This window comes from Ictalurus punctatus, chromosome 28 (assembly GCF_001660625.3).
Source record: "Ictalurus punctatus breed USDA103 chromosome 28, Coco_2.0, whole genome shotgun sequence".
Taxonomy (NCBI): Eukaryota; Metazoa; Chordata; class Actinopteri; order Siluriformes; family Ictaluridae; genus Ictalurus; species Ictalurus punctatus.
Genome location: NC_030443.2, coordinates 19,195,958 through 19,213,457, shown reverse-complemented (window position 1 = coordinate 19,213,457; position 17,500 = coordinate 19,195,958). Strand labels below are relative to the sequence as shown.

The 17,500-nt window shown below is 39.9% G+C and overlaps 2 protein-coding genes across 7 annotated transcripts in view; both read left to right on the top strand.

The window, feature by feature from the left end:
• Positions 1–4,238, top strand: part of gsx1 (GS homeobox 1) — a 34,887-nt gene extending 30,649 nt beyond the window's left edge. For 4 of the 6 annotated variants that reach the window (XM_017460253.3, XM_047151792.2, XM_047151791.2 and 1 more), the window contains 3 exons: positions 874–937; positions 1,347–1,922; positions 2,364–4,238. In XM_017460253.3, coding sequence (XP_017315742.1) covers positions 1,490–1,922; positions 2,364–2,704 — 774 coding nt within the window. In that variant the 5' untranslated portion in view covers positions 874–937; positions 1,347–1,489 and the 3' untranslated portion in view covers positions 2,705–4,238. Of the gene's footprint in view, positions 1–873; positions 1,923–2,363 lie in introns of all 6 variants that reach the window. The other 2 variants (XM_053677135.1, XM_053677136.1) reach the window with 1 other exon arrangement.
• Positions 4,239–13,963: 9,725 nt separating this feature from the next.
• abhd10a (abhydrolase domain containing 10, depalmitoylase a) overlaps positions 13,964–17,500 on the top strand; it is a 3,927-nt gene continuing 390 nt past the window's right edge. The window contains exons 1-5 of the mRNA XM_017460249.3: positions 13,964–14,159; positions 15,011–15,194; positions 15,665–15,776; positions 15,930–16,067; positions 16,225–17,500. The exon at positions 16,225–17,500 is cut by the window's right edge and continues 390 nt beyond it. Coding sequence (XP_017315738.1) covers positions 14,078–14,159; positions 15,011–15,194; positions 15,665–15,776; positions 15,930–16,067; positions 16,225–16,566 — 858 coding nt within the window. The 5' untranslated portion in view covers positions 13,964–14,077 and the 3' untranslated portion in view covers positions 16,567–17,500. The remainder of the gene's footprint in view (positions 14,160–15,010; positions 15,195–15,664; positions 15,777–15,929; positions 16,068–16,224) is intronic.

The following is a 17,500-nucleotide window of genomic DNA, read 5'->3' as shown; positions in this document are numbered from 1 at the left end:
ACACTACGGGGGTTCATGTAGGCCAGTACGAGTCAGTCTGTGAGTTAGACAGGATGTATTTTCATTCAACACTTCAGCAGTTCACCGAAGATGACACGAACGTATGCGGCAATTTAGTTTTAACGCTGTAGGTGCCATTGTAACGGAGTAGATTTTAATTCAGCACCTGATTCAGGTGAGACACTGTGTGCACACTGTGCTCGTTTAGCGTCATAACAGTTCAATGCATCTTCTAAGAATTCACTGGCGATTTTGGAGCGCTGGGGATGAATGCAGGTAATGATTTAACACAGGTGTTAATTCGGTTACGTGATATAATTCCGCAGAGCCGATGATCTTTGATGTGGTAGATTTGGGTGTCGGTTGGTGTTTTGGTTTTATTTGATATAAATTGGTGACTATGAGTGACTCCATTACTTCTAGAGAAGTCTTTCTCCATGAAGTGGGGTCTGTGATATTATATATATATATATATATATATAGGAAATCACACGCCATTCCGAAACCATTATAACGCCATTTAAACTGAATGGATTTTAATCAAAATCTCAATAAGCTATAAATAATGTATATAGGACCTTTGCCCAAGGAATAGGATTAGAAATCTGTACAGCTCCCTCAAATAGCCAAAAAATATTGCTGTACAAATTTGAATAATAAAGTCTAATATTTGAATATTCGGATTGTTTTCAGAATATAATTCTATGCTAAAAGGTCTAAATAAAGTTTTAAGTGTCGTAGAGCAACAACAGGATGTTAAACTGGGGTTTTTTTTGGGGGGGGGGTTAAACACAGGACATTGTTTGTGACTGATCTAGCCTATATAAGACTGACATGTAAACATTTGTTGTCTTGTGTTGGTGTTTACTGCAGGTGCATCTACGTGAATCTTCTTCCCTGCGTCTCTCAAGCTTCCCACAAATAAGCTCATGGCCAGGTGAATGGATCTGAAATTAAAAGAGCAATAGTGTCCATGCGATCAATGGGGGGGGGGTGTTAATAATAAAGTTTAAAATGACACTAAAAGAGTAATAGTAGGCTGTAAAAAAAAAAAAAAAAGAAAGAAAGAAAAAAAGAGGCGGACTAAAAAAAAAAAAAAAAAAAAAAAAAAAAAGGGGCAGTGCCGCGTCTCGCGGTGTGGGTGGGGCTGACAAGAATGGACTACATTATGCAGTTCATTTAGTTAACAAGTGAAATAATAGGGAAGCGTGCAGTGTGAAAGCTCAGAGAAAAGGCACAAAACCCTATTGAGAGAGAGAGAGAGAGAGAGAGAGAGAGAGAGAGAGAGAGAGAGAGACGGATGCGTGGTCTGAAACTTATTTAAGAGCCTCGGTGTTTCTCTGCAGCATCACTCTGCTGTCCATCACAGGAGAGACTGGAGCTTTTTTTCTGAAAACTTTCTGCATTCAACCCGCGTGCAGAAAGAAACTTTTTTTGCGCATTTCTTTCCTCCTCGCCTTTAAAGAAGAAGAAGAAGAATATAAAGAAGATGCCTCGGTCATTTCTTGTGGATTCGTTGATTTTGCGTGAGGCCAACGAGAAAGGCAGTGAGAACAACCCGCCGCCGCCGCTGCTGCCGTACACGGTACACCCGCAGCACGCGCTCCACGGACTGTCGGCGGCGGCGGCGGCTGCGGCCGCGTCGTGCCACGCGCGCAAAGCCGGCCTGCTGTGCTTCTGTCCGCTGTGCATGGCGGCCGCGGCGTCGCAGCAGCTCCACCCGGCTCCCCCGGCGCTCCCGCTGCTCAAGGCGGCGGCCGCTGCGGCCTCGTTCCCTGCGGCTTTTGGCTCGCAGTGCTGCCCTTCCGCGCTCTCGCGGCAACACTCGCCCTCCAGCGGCGTGCACGTGAACCACGGCGCGGGACTTTACCAGAGCGCGTACCCGGTCGCGGACCCGCGGCAGTTCCACTGCATGACGCTCGGTGAGTACTCCTTTATATCGTTTATATCAGTGAACACTGACACTGATTCATTATCAGTGACACTATTAATTACCATTAATTAACACTGGTTAATTATTCAAACTAATTCATCACTCAGCATTGCATCATTTCGTAAACATTCATTATTTACCAAAAGTAAATAACAATGACATGGCACAAGTTTGTTACCCGGAAGTTTCTGTATAGAATCCTATAACATGGGGTTTCCCTTCCAGGACCACTTTAGCAACCCCAAGAACTCTTATATTATTAACATTATAAAACCATCAACCATCAGAAGAACCCTTTGGGTATTTTAAGACTGTAGACCCATCAACCATCCCATGAACCCTTGAGTACTTTTGAGAACTATGTATAGAACCATCAAGCGCCCCAAGGAACCCTTTTAATAATAGTGTGTCTCCATATATTTTCTGACAGAAAACAGCAACAGCCAACTCCAGAGCAGCAAGCGCATGCGCACGGCGTTCACCAGCACGCAGCTCCTGGAGCTCGAACGCGAGTTCACCTCCAACATGTACCTGTCCCGGCTGCGGCGCATCGAGATCGCCACCTACCTGAACCTGTCCGAGAAACAGGTCAAGATCTGGTTCCAAAACCGACGCGTCAAGCACAAGAAAGAAGGCAAGGGGGGTTCCCACAGAACAGGTTCTCTGCACTGCAAGTGTTCTTCCGCACGCTGCTCTGAGGAAGAGGACGACACGCCCATGTCACCTTCATCATCAGGGAAGGAGGACGCTGATCTCTCTGTTAGCCCGTGAACTCTCAGTAAACACACAGGGATCACTCCATAGCACTTCACCTGCAATAGCTCTTTGATTAGCCCAATCAGGTGCTAGTTTTTGGGGGTTGGAGCTCAGCTTGGAGCTGGAGTGTGCCAAAGTTGTGCTCCAGAAACAAGAAACGTTAGCATGGCTGAAAACATAGTCAGATAGTATAGGCTTGTCTGGATGAAAATAGCTAACTAGTCCCTTAATTGGTGTGGTACACATCTCAGCTGTACCTGTACTTTATCTTGTCACTGGTGTTGTACCATCAAAGGTGCTTCTTTTGTACCATTAGTGTGTATCTTTCACCTGCCAAGGTACCTATGGTGTACCTTTAAACCTACATCACTGGTCCTTAAGGTATAAGTTCACACCTTTAAATTATTGATGGTACCATGACAGCGACATGCAAAAGTACACTCTGGTACCTTTAGGCTATTTCTGAGAGTGTAGCCGATAGTGGGCTTCTCTGCGCTTCTGTACGAAGCGATTTCGGACAAATTTTGGGACAATTAATTTGGGATGTCATAAACACCAGTTTTTAACCTTCAAGTTTTCCAACGACGCGTATCATAAGAGGTTCCTCATGAGGTCCCTGACGCTCAGAGGTGAATTTTGCTTGCTAGCAAAATAATAAGTTCATAGTTTAGTCGCGGCTAGCCGTGGAGTGCTATTCAAGTGCTATTCAAGTGCTATTTGTCCAGAAAGAGATAAAAGCTCGCTGAATCACTTCACCTACTCGGATCTTCTCGCTAATTTCACCTACTGACTGAAAGTCATCAGTTTCACACTGAAGCTGTTTTCTCAACTTTATCGTATTAAATTCCTAAGTGCCAAAACATTTTTTTTTTAACTTTATGAATAAAATGAAAAGCTACTTATGGGTTTTACCTCACAGATAATGTGGCTAAACTGACCAAAACCCTCCCGAACGTCAAGGAAGAGAAGTTAGCAAAACCGGCTAGTTGTTGTTGTTATAGTAGCCCTTATGCTAATTTCCTGTTTCTCTTCAGGAGGAGTATTAGTAAATAACATATTTCCCTGAATATAAATCAAATACAGTGACTGTATGTGTGTAAGTACTGAAATCTGTAAATAAGAGAGAGAGCAAAAGAGGTTTATATAAATTAGGGGAACGCACGAGCGACTCCATTAATACCACTGTATATAATTGTATACATGTTGTATGATTGTAGTTTCTTTTTCTCCTTTAAAAAAAAAAAAAAAAAAAAAAAAAAAAAACATGCTCATTGTTATGTACCACCAAAAGATTTTGATAACTGTATATATACTCAAGAATGGAAATGAGTCTGTTCTTCTTTCTTTCTTTCTTTCTTTCTTTCTTTTCTTTTTAAAAAATCTTTTTATTTGGTAAATTCATAACCGTTGAAATGTTTGAGTGAACTCTGAATGCTGCTTCGTGTTTCTCTCAACATCTCACCACCTGTAATTGTATGTTCAGTGTCAGGAAAATATTTATTTATTTAAAACATTATCGCTGAAAATAAAGAATATTTCTTACTAGTGATCCATTTGGTCTCTGCGTCAGTTTTCCAAACGACAACAAGAGATCTGCACAGGAAGCTCACTCACACACCTCACTTTAATATCACAATAATATCAGAGCAGATATCACAATGTCTAAAATATAGCCTAATAAAAACCTATCCAGAGACATTTACAGCGCCAGTCTTTATTTAATTATGCTCATTTGCAGTATGAACGTTTTGGGATGAATGCAATGATTCCAATGAAATCCGAGGTAATTAAGCATGGTTTCTTATCGCTAGGCTAGATGTGTCATTTATTCGGTTTGCTGTGTGCGAGCTCACATTTGCTATCTATCTGCCTGCCTGTCTGTCTGTCTGTCTGTCTGTCTGTCTCGACGCAGCAGGTGTTGCTGCATTAGTTCTACAAGATCAAGCATTCTCTTGTCCTTTCCCTTTTCCAATTTCTGTCTCATTTGGCATGTTTAAGGCTTTCTCTAAAATTTTATTTCCCTGTCTGATGTACGTTGTGTGTAAATTTACCCAAATATCAGCGTCCTATGCACTACTATACGCGTCAAAATACAGTTGCACTGCGCGCGCTTCATCCAAAGTGCAAATTCTTGGTGTTGGTGCATGTCCGCTCACTCAGCACACACACACACACACACACACACACACACACACACACACGCTCGATTTCGGTAAATCAGTTTAGGTAGATCTTGTCATCCATGTGCTAATTTAATTCCCAGATTTATCTGGCGTATCTGATACTAAACGGTAGTGAGACGCGTCAAAAAGCGCGCAGAAATGTTTTCTATTTTTTACCCGTACAGTACGCAGCAAAATCCAGGTGGTTCATTCTTGAAATCCATATGGTGTGTGTGTGTGTGTGTGTGTGTGTGTGTGTGTGTGTGTGTGTGTGTGTGTGTGTTCTACTACAGGTGGAAGTGCAACAGTGAACTTCTCTCCAAAAACAAAGCTTCAGTGGGAAAGTTGCAGAGACGCGCGTGCGGCGCGCACACGACCTGCTTTTAAAAAGTCATTAAAGCTACATACAGAGGTAAAGACATACAAAGAGAGAGAGAGAGAGAGAGAGAGAGAGAGAGAGAGAGAGAGAGAGAGAGGTTTAATGTATAAAACACGGAATGTACTAGTCTGTATTTTAATAAAACACCCCCCCCTTCCCCCTCCAAACAAAAAAAAAGTCGCATCCGATATTCATGCGACTTTGGCAACATTTTACAACCGCATGTCATTTTAAAGAGATAAATAAAACAGCAATAGGATAACTTTTGATGCACATGTATCATGATGCTGTGGGTGAGTTTACAGTCAGTATTGTGCCAAAATGCCTCAAGATACTCAAACACTTGTGCTCGAAAACAGACGGATATGCGCGCGCTCCGAGATTCGTTTCGTTCAGAAGAGATAAAATCAGAGTCAAGTGTTTGCAGTGAAGAGGATGGAGGTCAGGCGAGCCTTATAGCATCTTTATACACTCACTGTTACTCGTCAACAGCACGCACGCGGATAACAATCAGCATCCAGCAGTCTTGAGCAGAAGTGCATATTCAGGCAGGGTTTTTTTTTTTCCATCCTCGGTGGCTTTATTTCATTCCCCAGGGACGCAGGATAATCCCCCTCCCTGTAAAACCGCACAGTTTATTAATGCATGAGGACGATCATAATGCGCAAATGAATAAAATATACCAGTCAATGGGACAGATTAATCGATGTTGATATTTAAATTTATTTAAAAGGATTGCAGCGCGCGCTTTGGTGAGGTCCTGCAGTCCTCTCTCTGAATTTTATTGAATTTTTTTTTTTTTTTTTTTTTTGCTCTCATCGTAAAACACTTACAGTAGCTTATGATTAGTCTGTTCTCGCTCATATATCACTTTAAACATGGATGGAATGAAACTGGAAGAAAAAAAAAAAGTCAGGTCATTTGTGAAATGGATGTAATTTATTTATCTATAATTATTTAAGCTAAACGTGAACCCTGAGTGCCTCGTGCATCCAAAACGCTGTGATTTGGAGACGCTGGATTTAAGTAAAACGCACACACTAATCTTTACACTGTAACCAAAATAAACATCCAAAATGTAATATTTCTTATTTTAAGAATAATTCACTATTCAGTAGAACATTTTAGGGAATAAAGGTGTTTATTAAATGTCGCGCGCGCGTTTTGGAATCGCAACGTAAACAAGCATGTTCCCCCCCACCCTAAAAAAAAAAAAAAAAAAAAATGCGCTGCGTTTCAGTTCGCAGCGAGCCCTGTGTTCATTATATAGCGTTAAAACTTTATTTAATTTATTGAAATGGGATTTAAACGGTATTTACTCCTCTGGCAATTTATCATCAGCCCTCGGTGACAACAATGAGCCCACTGAGGACGTTTAGGAGCTAAATTATTCCAGTTATTGTGCCTTTGGCCATGCTGGGGCCGCTCTTGTAAACTCTCCTTTAATTCTTCACTTAAACATTTTTTAACCAAACTCCAATATTTGCATTTGTTAAGATATGGGATTAGACCATTTTGTTAATTGCTCTATAGAGTCCCGTTTTGCTCCGTGCGTCCTTTTATCCGTTCAGCAGCCCCCGGCTCGGCTGTGCGCCCTGCAAAGGGAGCGGGGCGGGAGGGGGAGCTTAATATAAGCCTGCTGCTCAAAATGCTCGATTTATTTATTCTTAATTTTGTGCCGATCAATTCATTGAAGGCAAAAGAAGGGGGCTACAGTGTAGCTTCTAAGAGAAGAAAGGCGAATTGTTGACGTGACCCTCGAGTCAACAGGGCTCCCATCTAGCAGACTCGGCCCTCGCCTTTCTTTCCAACTAAATTTTTCATTTACGGCTTTTCTTAGACTCGTCTCTTATCTATCGGATTTAAAAGAGCAGCTTGTAACAAATCAGTCTGTCCGATTTACAAGAGCTTTAAAAGGAAAGAAAAGAAAAGAGGCAGGGCCCGTCAGTACCTGAGTCTGGTAGACGGTGCAGCTGATGCGATGGGGTTTTGAAAATGGCGCACGAAACAAAATACTTGAATCCTGGCAAAAAAAGGAGCCTTTGTACGTTTCTTTAGAAATCAAGCAATTCTGCATGACAAAGGACAATTAATAAGCCGTCTTTTCACGACCAGCAGCTGGTTTCCCCGTCAAGGAAAGTAAGTTGGGGGAGAGAAAAAAAAATAATTCAGGCTGAATGCGCGCAAAAAGGCCCCTTTGCGCGCGGAGCAGCTACCCAAGGTGACCCATTTGGCACAGTTAAAATAAGCAGGCCGAGGCAAAAGCGAGGGAACTGTCAAAAACATTTAAGCTGGAATATCTTGAAATTGCAAATCCCTTTATGTGGAGGGACGCCGTCCATGTGGGTTGGACGCACAATGGAGGTGGTTGAAGTTGGAGAGGCTTTTTGGAGACGCACACGTGGCCTCTCAATGAGAGCCGCCTGCAACTCGCGTGGCAGCTCACACTATACACATTTCACACATGTATTTAAACTTTATTATTAGTATTATTAGTATTATTGTTACACTTTACTAAAAACTCAAACTTTACATCATGAAAAGTTATTATTTTTTATTAAACCGGGTTAAAAAAAAAAAAAAAAAAAAAAGGTCATTTAATGGAAACGAGATGTTTAGCTGAGCCGACTTAAGACAAGAATGCAAACTTTATTGTTATTCTTTAAAATGAAAATGATGTCACAGATGCTCAAATGTAAAGTGGGTAATGTTTTAGACTTTATGACTTTGAGCTTTACATAATTAACATGTTAAGGATATAAACGGAGCTTGCTGCCGCTGTGATGTAATTTGTTGTTTAGGATCAATATCGAATAGATTTGAAAGGATGCTGACAGCGTCTCATTTTAAGCAAGACAAGAGTTCTTTTTCTGAGTGTGTATTTATTAAAAGAAGTTTATTAGGCTGCTGTTGTGGCTCCTGAACAGACAGAATGAATCACGTTTTGGATCGTCTTAACTTTTAGGCATGGATACTTCCTTTCCCATCATGCACAATAACTCTAAATGTTCAAAAAAAATATCGTTTTACACGTGAAATTTGTGGCCTGTAACGTGTGTCAAGTTCACGGAGAAGTTTTTTTTTCCCCTCAGTATTATTATTTCCACACCAGAGAGCGTCACGCATTTCAGGACAAGCGGCGCTAGCGCTCATAACCGGCTGGAAGTGGGAGAGAAATGCGCGGCCTGTGAGGTGGGTTTTGTAGTAATAAACAGGATTTTGTCACGGATTGGCCGAATTGCTTTCTAAGCCCGTCTTTTAGCGGTGGGAAACCTGTTAAAGAGTGCAGTTTCGCCGCTGTCTAATACGATCCCCTTTCCATCTCAGTAAGTTGGGTGTGGAAAAGAGAAGCCTCTTTTCAGCGCTGATTGTGGAGACGCATCCAGTCAGGAAATCCATCCCGACAGGGTGGAGGCATCGATCATGACCTTGTAAAAAAAAAAAAAAAAAGAAAAAAGAAGAAAAAAAAAAAAAGGGCATTTCCACCCCCAGATAGGCTACAGCACCTCCAACACACCAAGCTGTCTATTTCTTTTTACTTATGTTTACCTTAAAAAAACAAACAAAAAAAAAAACAAACAGGTTAAACTCTACTGGCTGAACGTGGGGTAATTATCTCATGCCATTCCAACTGTGCATTTATGTATATAAAATTTAGCAAACAGAAGCTGTAGCGCCACAAACATGCAGATTTATCCTGGAATAATAACATGATTCCATCACTCAATGCATGTTCATCCCCGTATTATTATATAATGTCATAATGATCTGCAACATATAGGTCCAACTGATCACAAGTTTAAATGATCATAGGTGTAGATGACCTCAGGTTTAAATTATCTCAGTTTTAAATTATCTCAGGTTTATATAATCACAGGTTCAAATTATCTCAGGTTTATATAATCACAGCTTTAAATTATCTCAGGTTTAAATTATCTCAGGTTTATATAATCACAGCTTTAAATTATCTCAGGTTTAAATTATCTCAGGTTTATATAATCACAGGTTTAAATTATCTCAGGTTTATATAATCTCAGCTTTAAATGATCACAGCTTTAAATTATCTCAGGTTTATATAATCTCAGGTTTAAATTATCACAGCTTTAAATTATCTCAGGTTTATATAATCACAGGTTTAAATTATCTCAGCTTTAAATGATCACAGCTTTAAATTATCTCAGGTTTATATAATCTCAGGTTTAAATTATCTCATCTTTAAATGATCACAGCTTTAAATTATCTCAGGTTTATATAATCACAGCTTTAAATTATCTCAGGTTTATATAATCACAGCTTTAAATTATCTCAGGTTTATATAATCACAGCTTTAAATTATCTCAGGTTTATATAATCTCATCTTTAAATTATCTCAGGTTTATATAATCACAGCTTTAAATTATCTCAGGTTTATATAATCACAGCTTTAAATTATCTCAGGTTTATATAATCACAGCTTTAAATTATCTCAGGTTTATATAATCTCAGCTTTAAATTATCTCAGGTTTATATAATCTCAGCTTTAAATGATCACAGGTTTAAATTATCTCAGGTTTAAATGATCACAGGATTAAATTATCTCAGGTTTATATAATCACAGCTTTAAATTATCTCAGGTTTAAATGATCGCAGGTTTGAATTATCTCAGGTTTATATAATCACAGATTTAAATGATCACAGCTTTAATTAATCACAGCTTTAAATGATTGCAGGTTTATATAATCGCAGGTTTAAATTATCTTAGGTTTAAATGGTCGCAGGTTTAAATTATCGCAGGTTTAAATGATCGCAGTTTTAAATGATTGCAGGTTTAAATGATCACAGGTTTAAATTATCTTAGGTTTAAATGATCGCAGGTTTAAATGATCGCAGGTTTAAATGATCGCAGGATTAATTGATTGTAGTTTTAAATGATCGCAGTTTTAAATGATCGCAGGTTTATATGATCGCAGGTTTAAATGATCGCAGGTTTAAATGTTCGCAGGTTTAATTGATTGCAGTTTTAAATGATCGCAGGTTTAAATGATCGCAGGTTTATATGATCGCAGGTTTAAATGATCGCAGGTTTAAATGATCGCAGGTTTATATGATCGCAGGTTTAAATGATCGCAGTTTTAAATGATCGCAGGTTTAAATTATCGCAGGTTTAAATGATCGCAGGTTTATATGATCGCAGGTTTATATAATCGCAGGTTTATATGATCGCAGGTTTATATGATCGCAGGTTTAAATGATCCAGTGCAAATATTCAGGTTTAGCCGAAGCAATTATATAATACCATTCGATTGTACAGGTGACCTGGCAAAATTATGCAGCATAACAATTGTGCAGATTGAAACTTGTTTAATTGCATAATACACTGCAATATACATGTTTAACATAACCTTTCACTACCGCAAATATCCCGTTTTAAACTGGTATAATTATATAATCCTGGTTTAATTATCTTGTATCAAACTAAATTAGTATAATCATATAACGTGAGAAGACCAAGAAGTTTAATCTTAGTTTAATTACCCAGTAACATCCACGTCGACAGCAAATATACAGGTTTAAATCTACTATGTAGGTCTGTCCTGGTTTAATGATAAAATATGTAAATATTCAGGTTTAACCTGGTATAATTATATATAAAGCCACAAGACCGTCTACGTTTATCCTGGTCTAATTATCCCGTATCACACATATACCGGTTTAAACTGCTATAATTGTATACTGTTTCAAGACTATGCATGTTTATCTTAACTATCCAGTGTCGAAGCATGCAGGAATAAATTGGCATAATTATATAACATATAATGTCACATGACGATATGTGATTAAACAGATTATATCCTGCAGATAGATTATATAAAAACTTGATGTGATTATTATGCTAGCTGCAGGTCCACGCAGAATTAAACCAGTATAATTAGTGTATATAATGCTACAGATATACAGGGTTAGTTTGACCTTGGCGTAATTATACAATATACAGAATATACAGTAACCTGGAATAATGAGGCAGAACGCAGGATCATAAATATCGGCTTGTGATATTATGAGTGCCGCTGCTGAAATGTCTCATGATATAAAATGATCACGTGTTACAGATATGCGGGTAGCCTGGTTTTATTATATACTGCCAAAATACCAGACATATGCTGATATCATACCTGCGTGACATGAATATGCAAATTTACACCTGGAATAAATGCCTAGTTCTATAAATATGCACACTTTATCTAGGAATAAATGCCTAGTTACATAAATATAAAACCTGGAATAATTGTTTAATGCAGCCCAGGCAGGATGTATGAGAAACCATGGCTCTAATAATCATTTCAGAAGCACCGATTTTGAGAAATTTATTCAGCATTATGGTGCATGGTCTATTTTACCTCCATGTCAAATCTGAATCTAACTGAATTAAAGAGAGACAGACAGACAGAAAGACAGGCAGACAGAGGATCTGCAGCACCTGCAATGTCAAGAGCCTGAGGAATAATGAGCTCTGTGTGACTAAGAAGTGTTAACTTTGGTAAAGAAGAAGCAGGCCTAACTCCTGGCCAAAGCGCTGCAGCAGCCAGTGTTTGAGCCGTGTATGTTCTGAATTCCCTCCTCGATTGATTTTTGAACACAGTTAAACAATTCCTATCACCTCTGAACCCTCGGTGCCATTGAAGTCTTTCTGAAGTGATCACGTGCGCTTGGCTGCTGTTAAATAGGCCTCCGTCACATTTCAATATGGGAATTAGTCATGAGCTGCAGAGATGCCCAAACTGTCGTGGCCTCTTTTCACCACGCCGCATTCATTATTCCCAGTTTAGTGTCGAGGTGTGAGACCCCTGTCTGTCTGTCTCTCTCTCTCTCTCTCTCTCTCTCTCTCTCTCTCTCTCTCTCTCTCTCTCTCTCTGTCTCCCTAACAGCCTTTTTACAGGCATGTCATAACCAGAAGTTTTTAATTATTTAAAAAATGAATAAGACTTCTGTATCTTTTGGTCAGATTATCATTTGTTTTGTGTAATGGTGTATTTTTGCTTATTTTACACAATTATTTTAAGTTATTTTATCCTGTTGCATTTTTTTCTCTTATCTCATATTATATTATCTTATCTTATCCTGCCTTGTCTTATCTTATCTTATCTTATCTTATCTTATCTTATCCTGCCTTGTCTTATGGTGTCTCGCCTAATCTTTTCTTCTTTTGTTTGTCTTGTCTTGTTTTGTCTCATCTTGCCTTATCTTATGTTATCTTATTCTGTATTGTCTTATCTTTTCTTCTTATTTTGCCTTGTCTTGTTTTATCTCGTCCTATCTTATCCTATGTAATATTATGATGAAGTGCTTTAACTAATGTACATGCGATTATTTTTTTTTTTTGTCAATACATTTTTATTTAGAGTAACGTATGTTGTCATATCATGTCTTGTCTTGTTTTATCTTTTCTTCCCTTGTCTTTGTATTTGATGCTTGTCTGGTCTTACCTTCTCTTATTCCTCCTCTTATTTGGACTTCTTCTCCTGTCTGTCTTGAATTGTCTTATCTATGTTGTCTTCTCTTTTGTTCTCTTCTCTTCACTTATCTTATTATAGACTGTATCACACGTTCCCACAAAATATCATCACTATAACTAAATACCATTTAAGACGAAGCTCCCTAGTCAGCTTTCTCATAATATCCCCTTATTTTCTAAGGTCTCTTTATGTTAGACAAGAAGCATCACATGTGTCCTTTTTGGAGAAGACTATCCCATAATAAGTAAGTGACCTGTAACCACTCATCAATCACTGATGATACTAGTTATAAGATGCTCATTATTATCATAGATTTGCATGAAAATGTGCACTTGTTTTTTTTTTTTTTTTTTTTGAAGAACGCAGAAGAGTAGCGCCGCCTACAGGTGACTGCATAAACACAATCAGCTAGAAACTCTTCTGTATTGACTTGTTATGTAATTAAAACTCTTCATCCACATACTCTACTTCCGGAAAGAATGTTAAGGTTTTTACAGATGAGAACAAACCCGTTTAGTATTTCAGTGTCACACAACAACAACAACAACAACAACACAAGTCCCGCATTAATGCCCATGTCATTAAACCACGCCCATTCAAATTGGCGTTAATTTAAAGGTTAAATCAGTTACCTGAAGATGATCTGAGTGTCTCTGTCTTTCTCCACTGCAGCCTCTGATCATGTAATTAATAAAACAATAAATTAAATTCTCACTGAGTGCAACAGCACTGACACCGGACCTGTAGCGCCACCTGCTGACCGATATATAACTTTACAGAAATATATCAATTCAGGATGTAGATTTAAAAAAATAATAATAATGAATTTATCTCTAACGATCGTAAAGAAACATCTCAGAAAAGTCTTTTATTTTAGGGAAGATATTTATTGCTAGCAGTAGGTCCACGCAGTGCAAAGTGCAACATGCTTTAAAAACATGAATTCAGATATAAAACATAAACTCTTAAAATATGACTGCGGTTCAGGTATTCAGTGAATCTTTAAACAAATGGAGTCTAAACTGTACTGTACAGGTGGTTTATCAGTAATCTGTAGTAATCTGTCGTGCTAGCCTATTTTGTACAGGTTTAAATGTATATAATGGAAATAATAGTTTAGATCGGTGATAAAATCTGCAGTTGTGCCTAGTTTTCTACTTATACATATACTACCCGACTGCCTGCTTGTTTAACGGTGCAGTAGGTGGCGGTGTTGAGCAGGTCGGGGCCATAAAACCGCGGAAGAAGAAGCAGAAGAAGAAGCAGCGGCAGAAAACGCAAGACAAACTACCGAAGAGGAAGAAGACTTGTCCTGTCCCTAATAATATCCTCTACGGATAATAATTATGTGATTATGGCCTCTGTGTTGATTCGGAATTACTGTAAACTCCGTCACATAAACAGCAGGACTTTCTCCTTCATGTCGCAGCTCTCAGGTGAGTTTTAATCTTTTCTGTTTTTGATTTCTTAGTCACATTGGTCGTTTGACCGTTAAAAAGCCACAGCGCGAGACGGTTTACGTGAGGTACGTGTTGTTGCCATGGTGATTTGCGGTGTGAAGGAGGTGTAACCAGGGCTGAGCGATGTGACCGTCATATCGATATCGCGGGGGGGGGGGGGGGGTGTTTCAGGTATTTTAATGTTCAACTGTGAAAGTTCTGCGAGAGTTTCAGAAAGTGCTCGGGGTGGTGTGAGGGGTTATGGAGAGCGGAGGTTAACGTCGTTCAGCCGAATAAACACAACAGCTTTAAATAAATAAATAAACGTGTGTACAGGAACAGAAGGAAGCAGATAGAAAGATTTTTGAGCTGTTTTCTGATGTGTTCATAAACCTGAACGCTTTTTTTCTTCCTGTTGAATAGCAATATGCACTCACACACTCACCGTCCTCTTTAATAGGAACACCTGTACACCTGCTCATTTACGCAGTGCCATTTCCATCCACGGAACGCTGTTTGTTTGTTTTTCGCACCATGTGGTGTAAACTCGAGAGACTGTTGTGTGTGTGAAAATTCCAGGAGATCAACATTGTATATGTAAGTGTATGTGTAAATGTGTATATGTATACGTATAAGTGTGTGTGTGTGTGTGTGTGTGTGTGTGTGTGTGTATAATTTATTGATGGAGCAGGTCCACAAAAAATACCGTTAATACGACAAAGCTAGATTTATTGGACACAAAAGTGGCTCAATATAAAACAGAATACTAAGCAGATTTTCAGGTCCAACATGGTGACTATGATTTGTGAGCGTGCTGTAATTTGAGGCCCTGTGTTTGTTCTGTTCAGGAGTCAGAAATAAAAGTACGATCCAGTATGCCACGCGTCCCGGCCTGCCCAAACTCGCCTACAGGAAGCTGAAGGGGAAAAACCCCGGGGTCGTGTTCCTCCCCGGCTTCGCCTCCAACATGAACGGCCAGAAAGCCGAAGCCCTGGAGGAGTTCTGCAAATCTTTAGGTCACTCGTACCTCAGGTAACCCCCGCCGAGTTTTATACCTCGTTTACAGCATCAGCTCCGCTTATCGTTTCTATAGTAACCGCTCACAATCTGTTACGCTGCACGTGATTTAAAACGGATATGGTGACGTCTTCTGTGAGGAGACAGAGGAGTTTACGCTTCTTTACGGTTTCTCGGTAACACGACGAGCTGTTTTAAGGAACTAACATCCTGCTCTATGTACAAAATGATCAGCGTTGGCGAGTTCCTGTGGTATAAGAGGAATAAAACACTCGTGGACGTGCTGTTCGAGGAAAAAAAATCAACTTCAGTGTGGTAACAGTAACTGTGACAGCATGACATGGAGTGTTTTATTATTTAAATAAAGCTATTTCTAATGATGGATATTTCTGGAGTCTAAGACTTAAACGTAATCAGCTGAAATCATCGCGATCTGGTGATTTATGGAATTAAAGGTGACGGGTGTCATTTTTCTGTCCTCTCAGGTTTGATTATTCGGGCTGCGGAGCGTCGGAGGGGAAAATTTCGGACTACAACATCGGCGCGTGGAAGAAGGACGTCTTGTACGTGCTGGATGAGTTAGTGGAAGGACCTCAGGTGAGACAGGAAGTGAGGTCACTGTCATTATGGTGAAAAAGAGAGATTTTTAATTTTTTTAGGTGAAAAGAGCTCATCATGTTGATCGGACTCTCGTGTCTCATGTCTCTCGTGTCTTTCTCCCTCACCTACGTGACGTCATGTCGCCTGTAGATTTTGGTCGGATGCAGTTTGGGCGGCTGGCTGATGTTGCTCGCTGCTCTGGCGAGACCGGAGAAGGTCGCCGCCCTGGTGGGCATCTCCACAGCTGCAGATCATTTTGTCACCGCCTACAACGAGCTTCCTATCCAGGTGAGGACGGGTGTAGCGAAAACACTGTAATCACCCAAGCTCTTTTAAACCGGGTGATAAGTAAAATTTATACTGAATGAAAGCATAACACTTAAAGTAAAATATCGATGACCTTTATTACAAAAATAAACGTATAATATTAACGTGTGTCCTTCAGACGAGGAAGGAGATCGAGGAGCGCGGGTTCTGGTCGTTCCCCAGCCGCTACAGCGTCGAGGGCTCGTACGCGCTGAGCCTGGACTTCCTGCGGGAGGCGCAGTCTCACTGCGTGCTGCAGTGCCCCATCCCCGTGTCCTGCCCCGTGCGGCTCATCCACTGCCTGCAGGACGCCGACGTCCCGTGGCACGTGTCCATGCAGGTGGCCGAGCGCGTCCTCAGCAGCGACGTCGACGTCGTCCTGCGCAAACACGGCTGCCATCGCATGTCCGAGAGGGACGACATCAAGCTCATCGTCTACACCATCGACGACCTCATCGACAAGCTCACCACGCAGGAGTGAACCACACAGTGGGCGGGGCCTCTGCTCCACAGCAACGGACGTCCGGTCCAATCAGAGCTCAGCGTGGGCTTGATTTGAGTGTTCTACTCAGTCTAGCTTGGAGATTGGGCTACAGATATCCCCGCTAGATTTGTTACGGAGCGTTTATCTTTAACACTTTATTCACACTTTCTCACACGCATGTTTGAGAGCTACGCTTGTAAATCCACTCGTGAATATTTATCACTGTTAAACCTGAGCACTAGCTACCTAGCAAAAAGCGCTAAAAACACTTGCTACTTTCACACAGGATTGGGTTGCTAGCTGATTATCTAGATCAAAAGTTTATTAGCTAGCGACGCATGTTCAGGTTCTGCTCTGGAGTATCTGGCTGGGGAAAAAGCTACGTAATGCTACCTAGCTGTGTTGCGTCTACATTCTCTCTGAAATGAAATCATTAGTGAGGAAAACATCGACATGAAAACGCGTGAGAAGTAACATGGTGTTAACGCGCGCGACTCCACGTTATCACGTGAGTTTGTGTGTGTGTGTAACTTGTAACGAGGTAGCTGTACGCAGAAGGTGGGATGAGGTTTTTTGTTTTATTATTATTATTATTATTATTATTATTATTATTATTTTGCGTTAAGAGGCTGCTCAGTAATAAAAGCGCAGGGTTGCTGTGCTGTGTATCGCGGTTTAATGTTTTATTTCAGTATTTAGGTGATTTATTTACTTTATTTTTTTTATACATATTCAGTATTTTGTGTTGCTTTTTGAGGAGGAAAGTTTTTGATGTGATTTTTTTTTTTCATGTCAGTAATAAAATTGGGTTTTTTTTTTTTTTTTAGGTCAAAGTGTATATTCTAAAAGTAAGCAGTAAATATATTTCACTACAGCTGTAAACAGTTTAGTGTGTGTGTGTGTGTGTGTGTGTGTGTGTGTGTGTGATTAT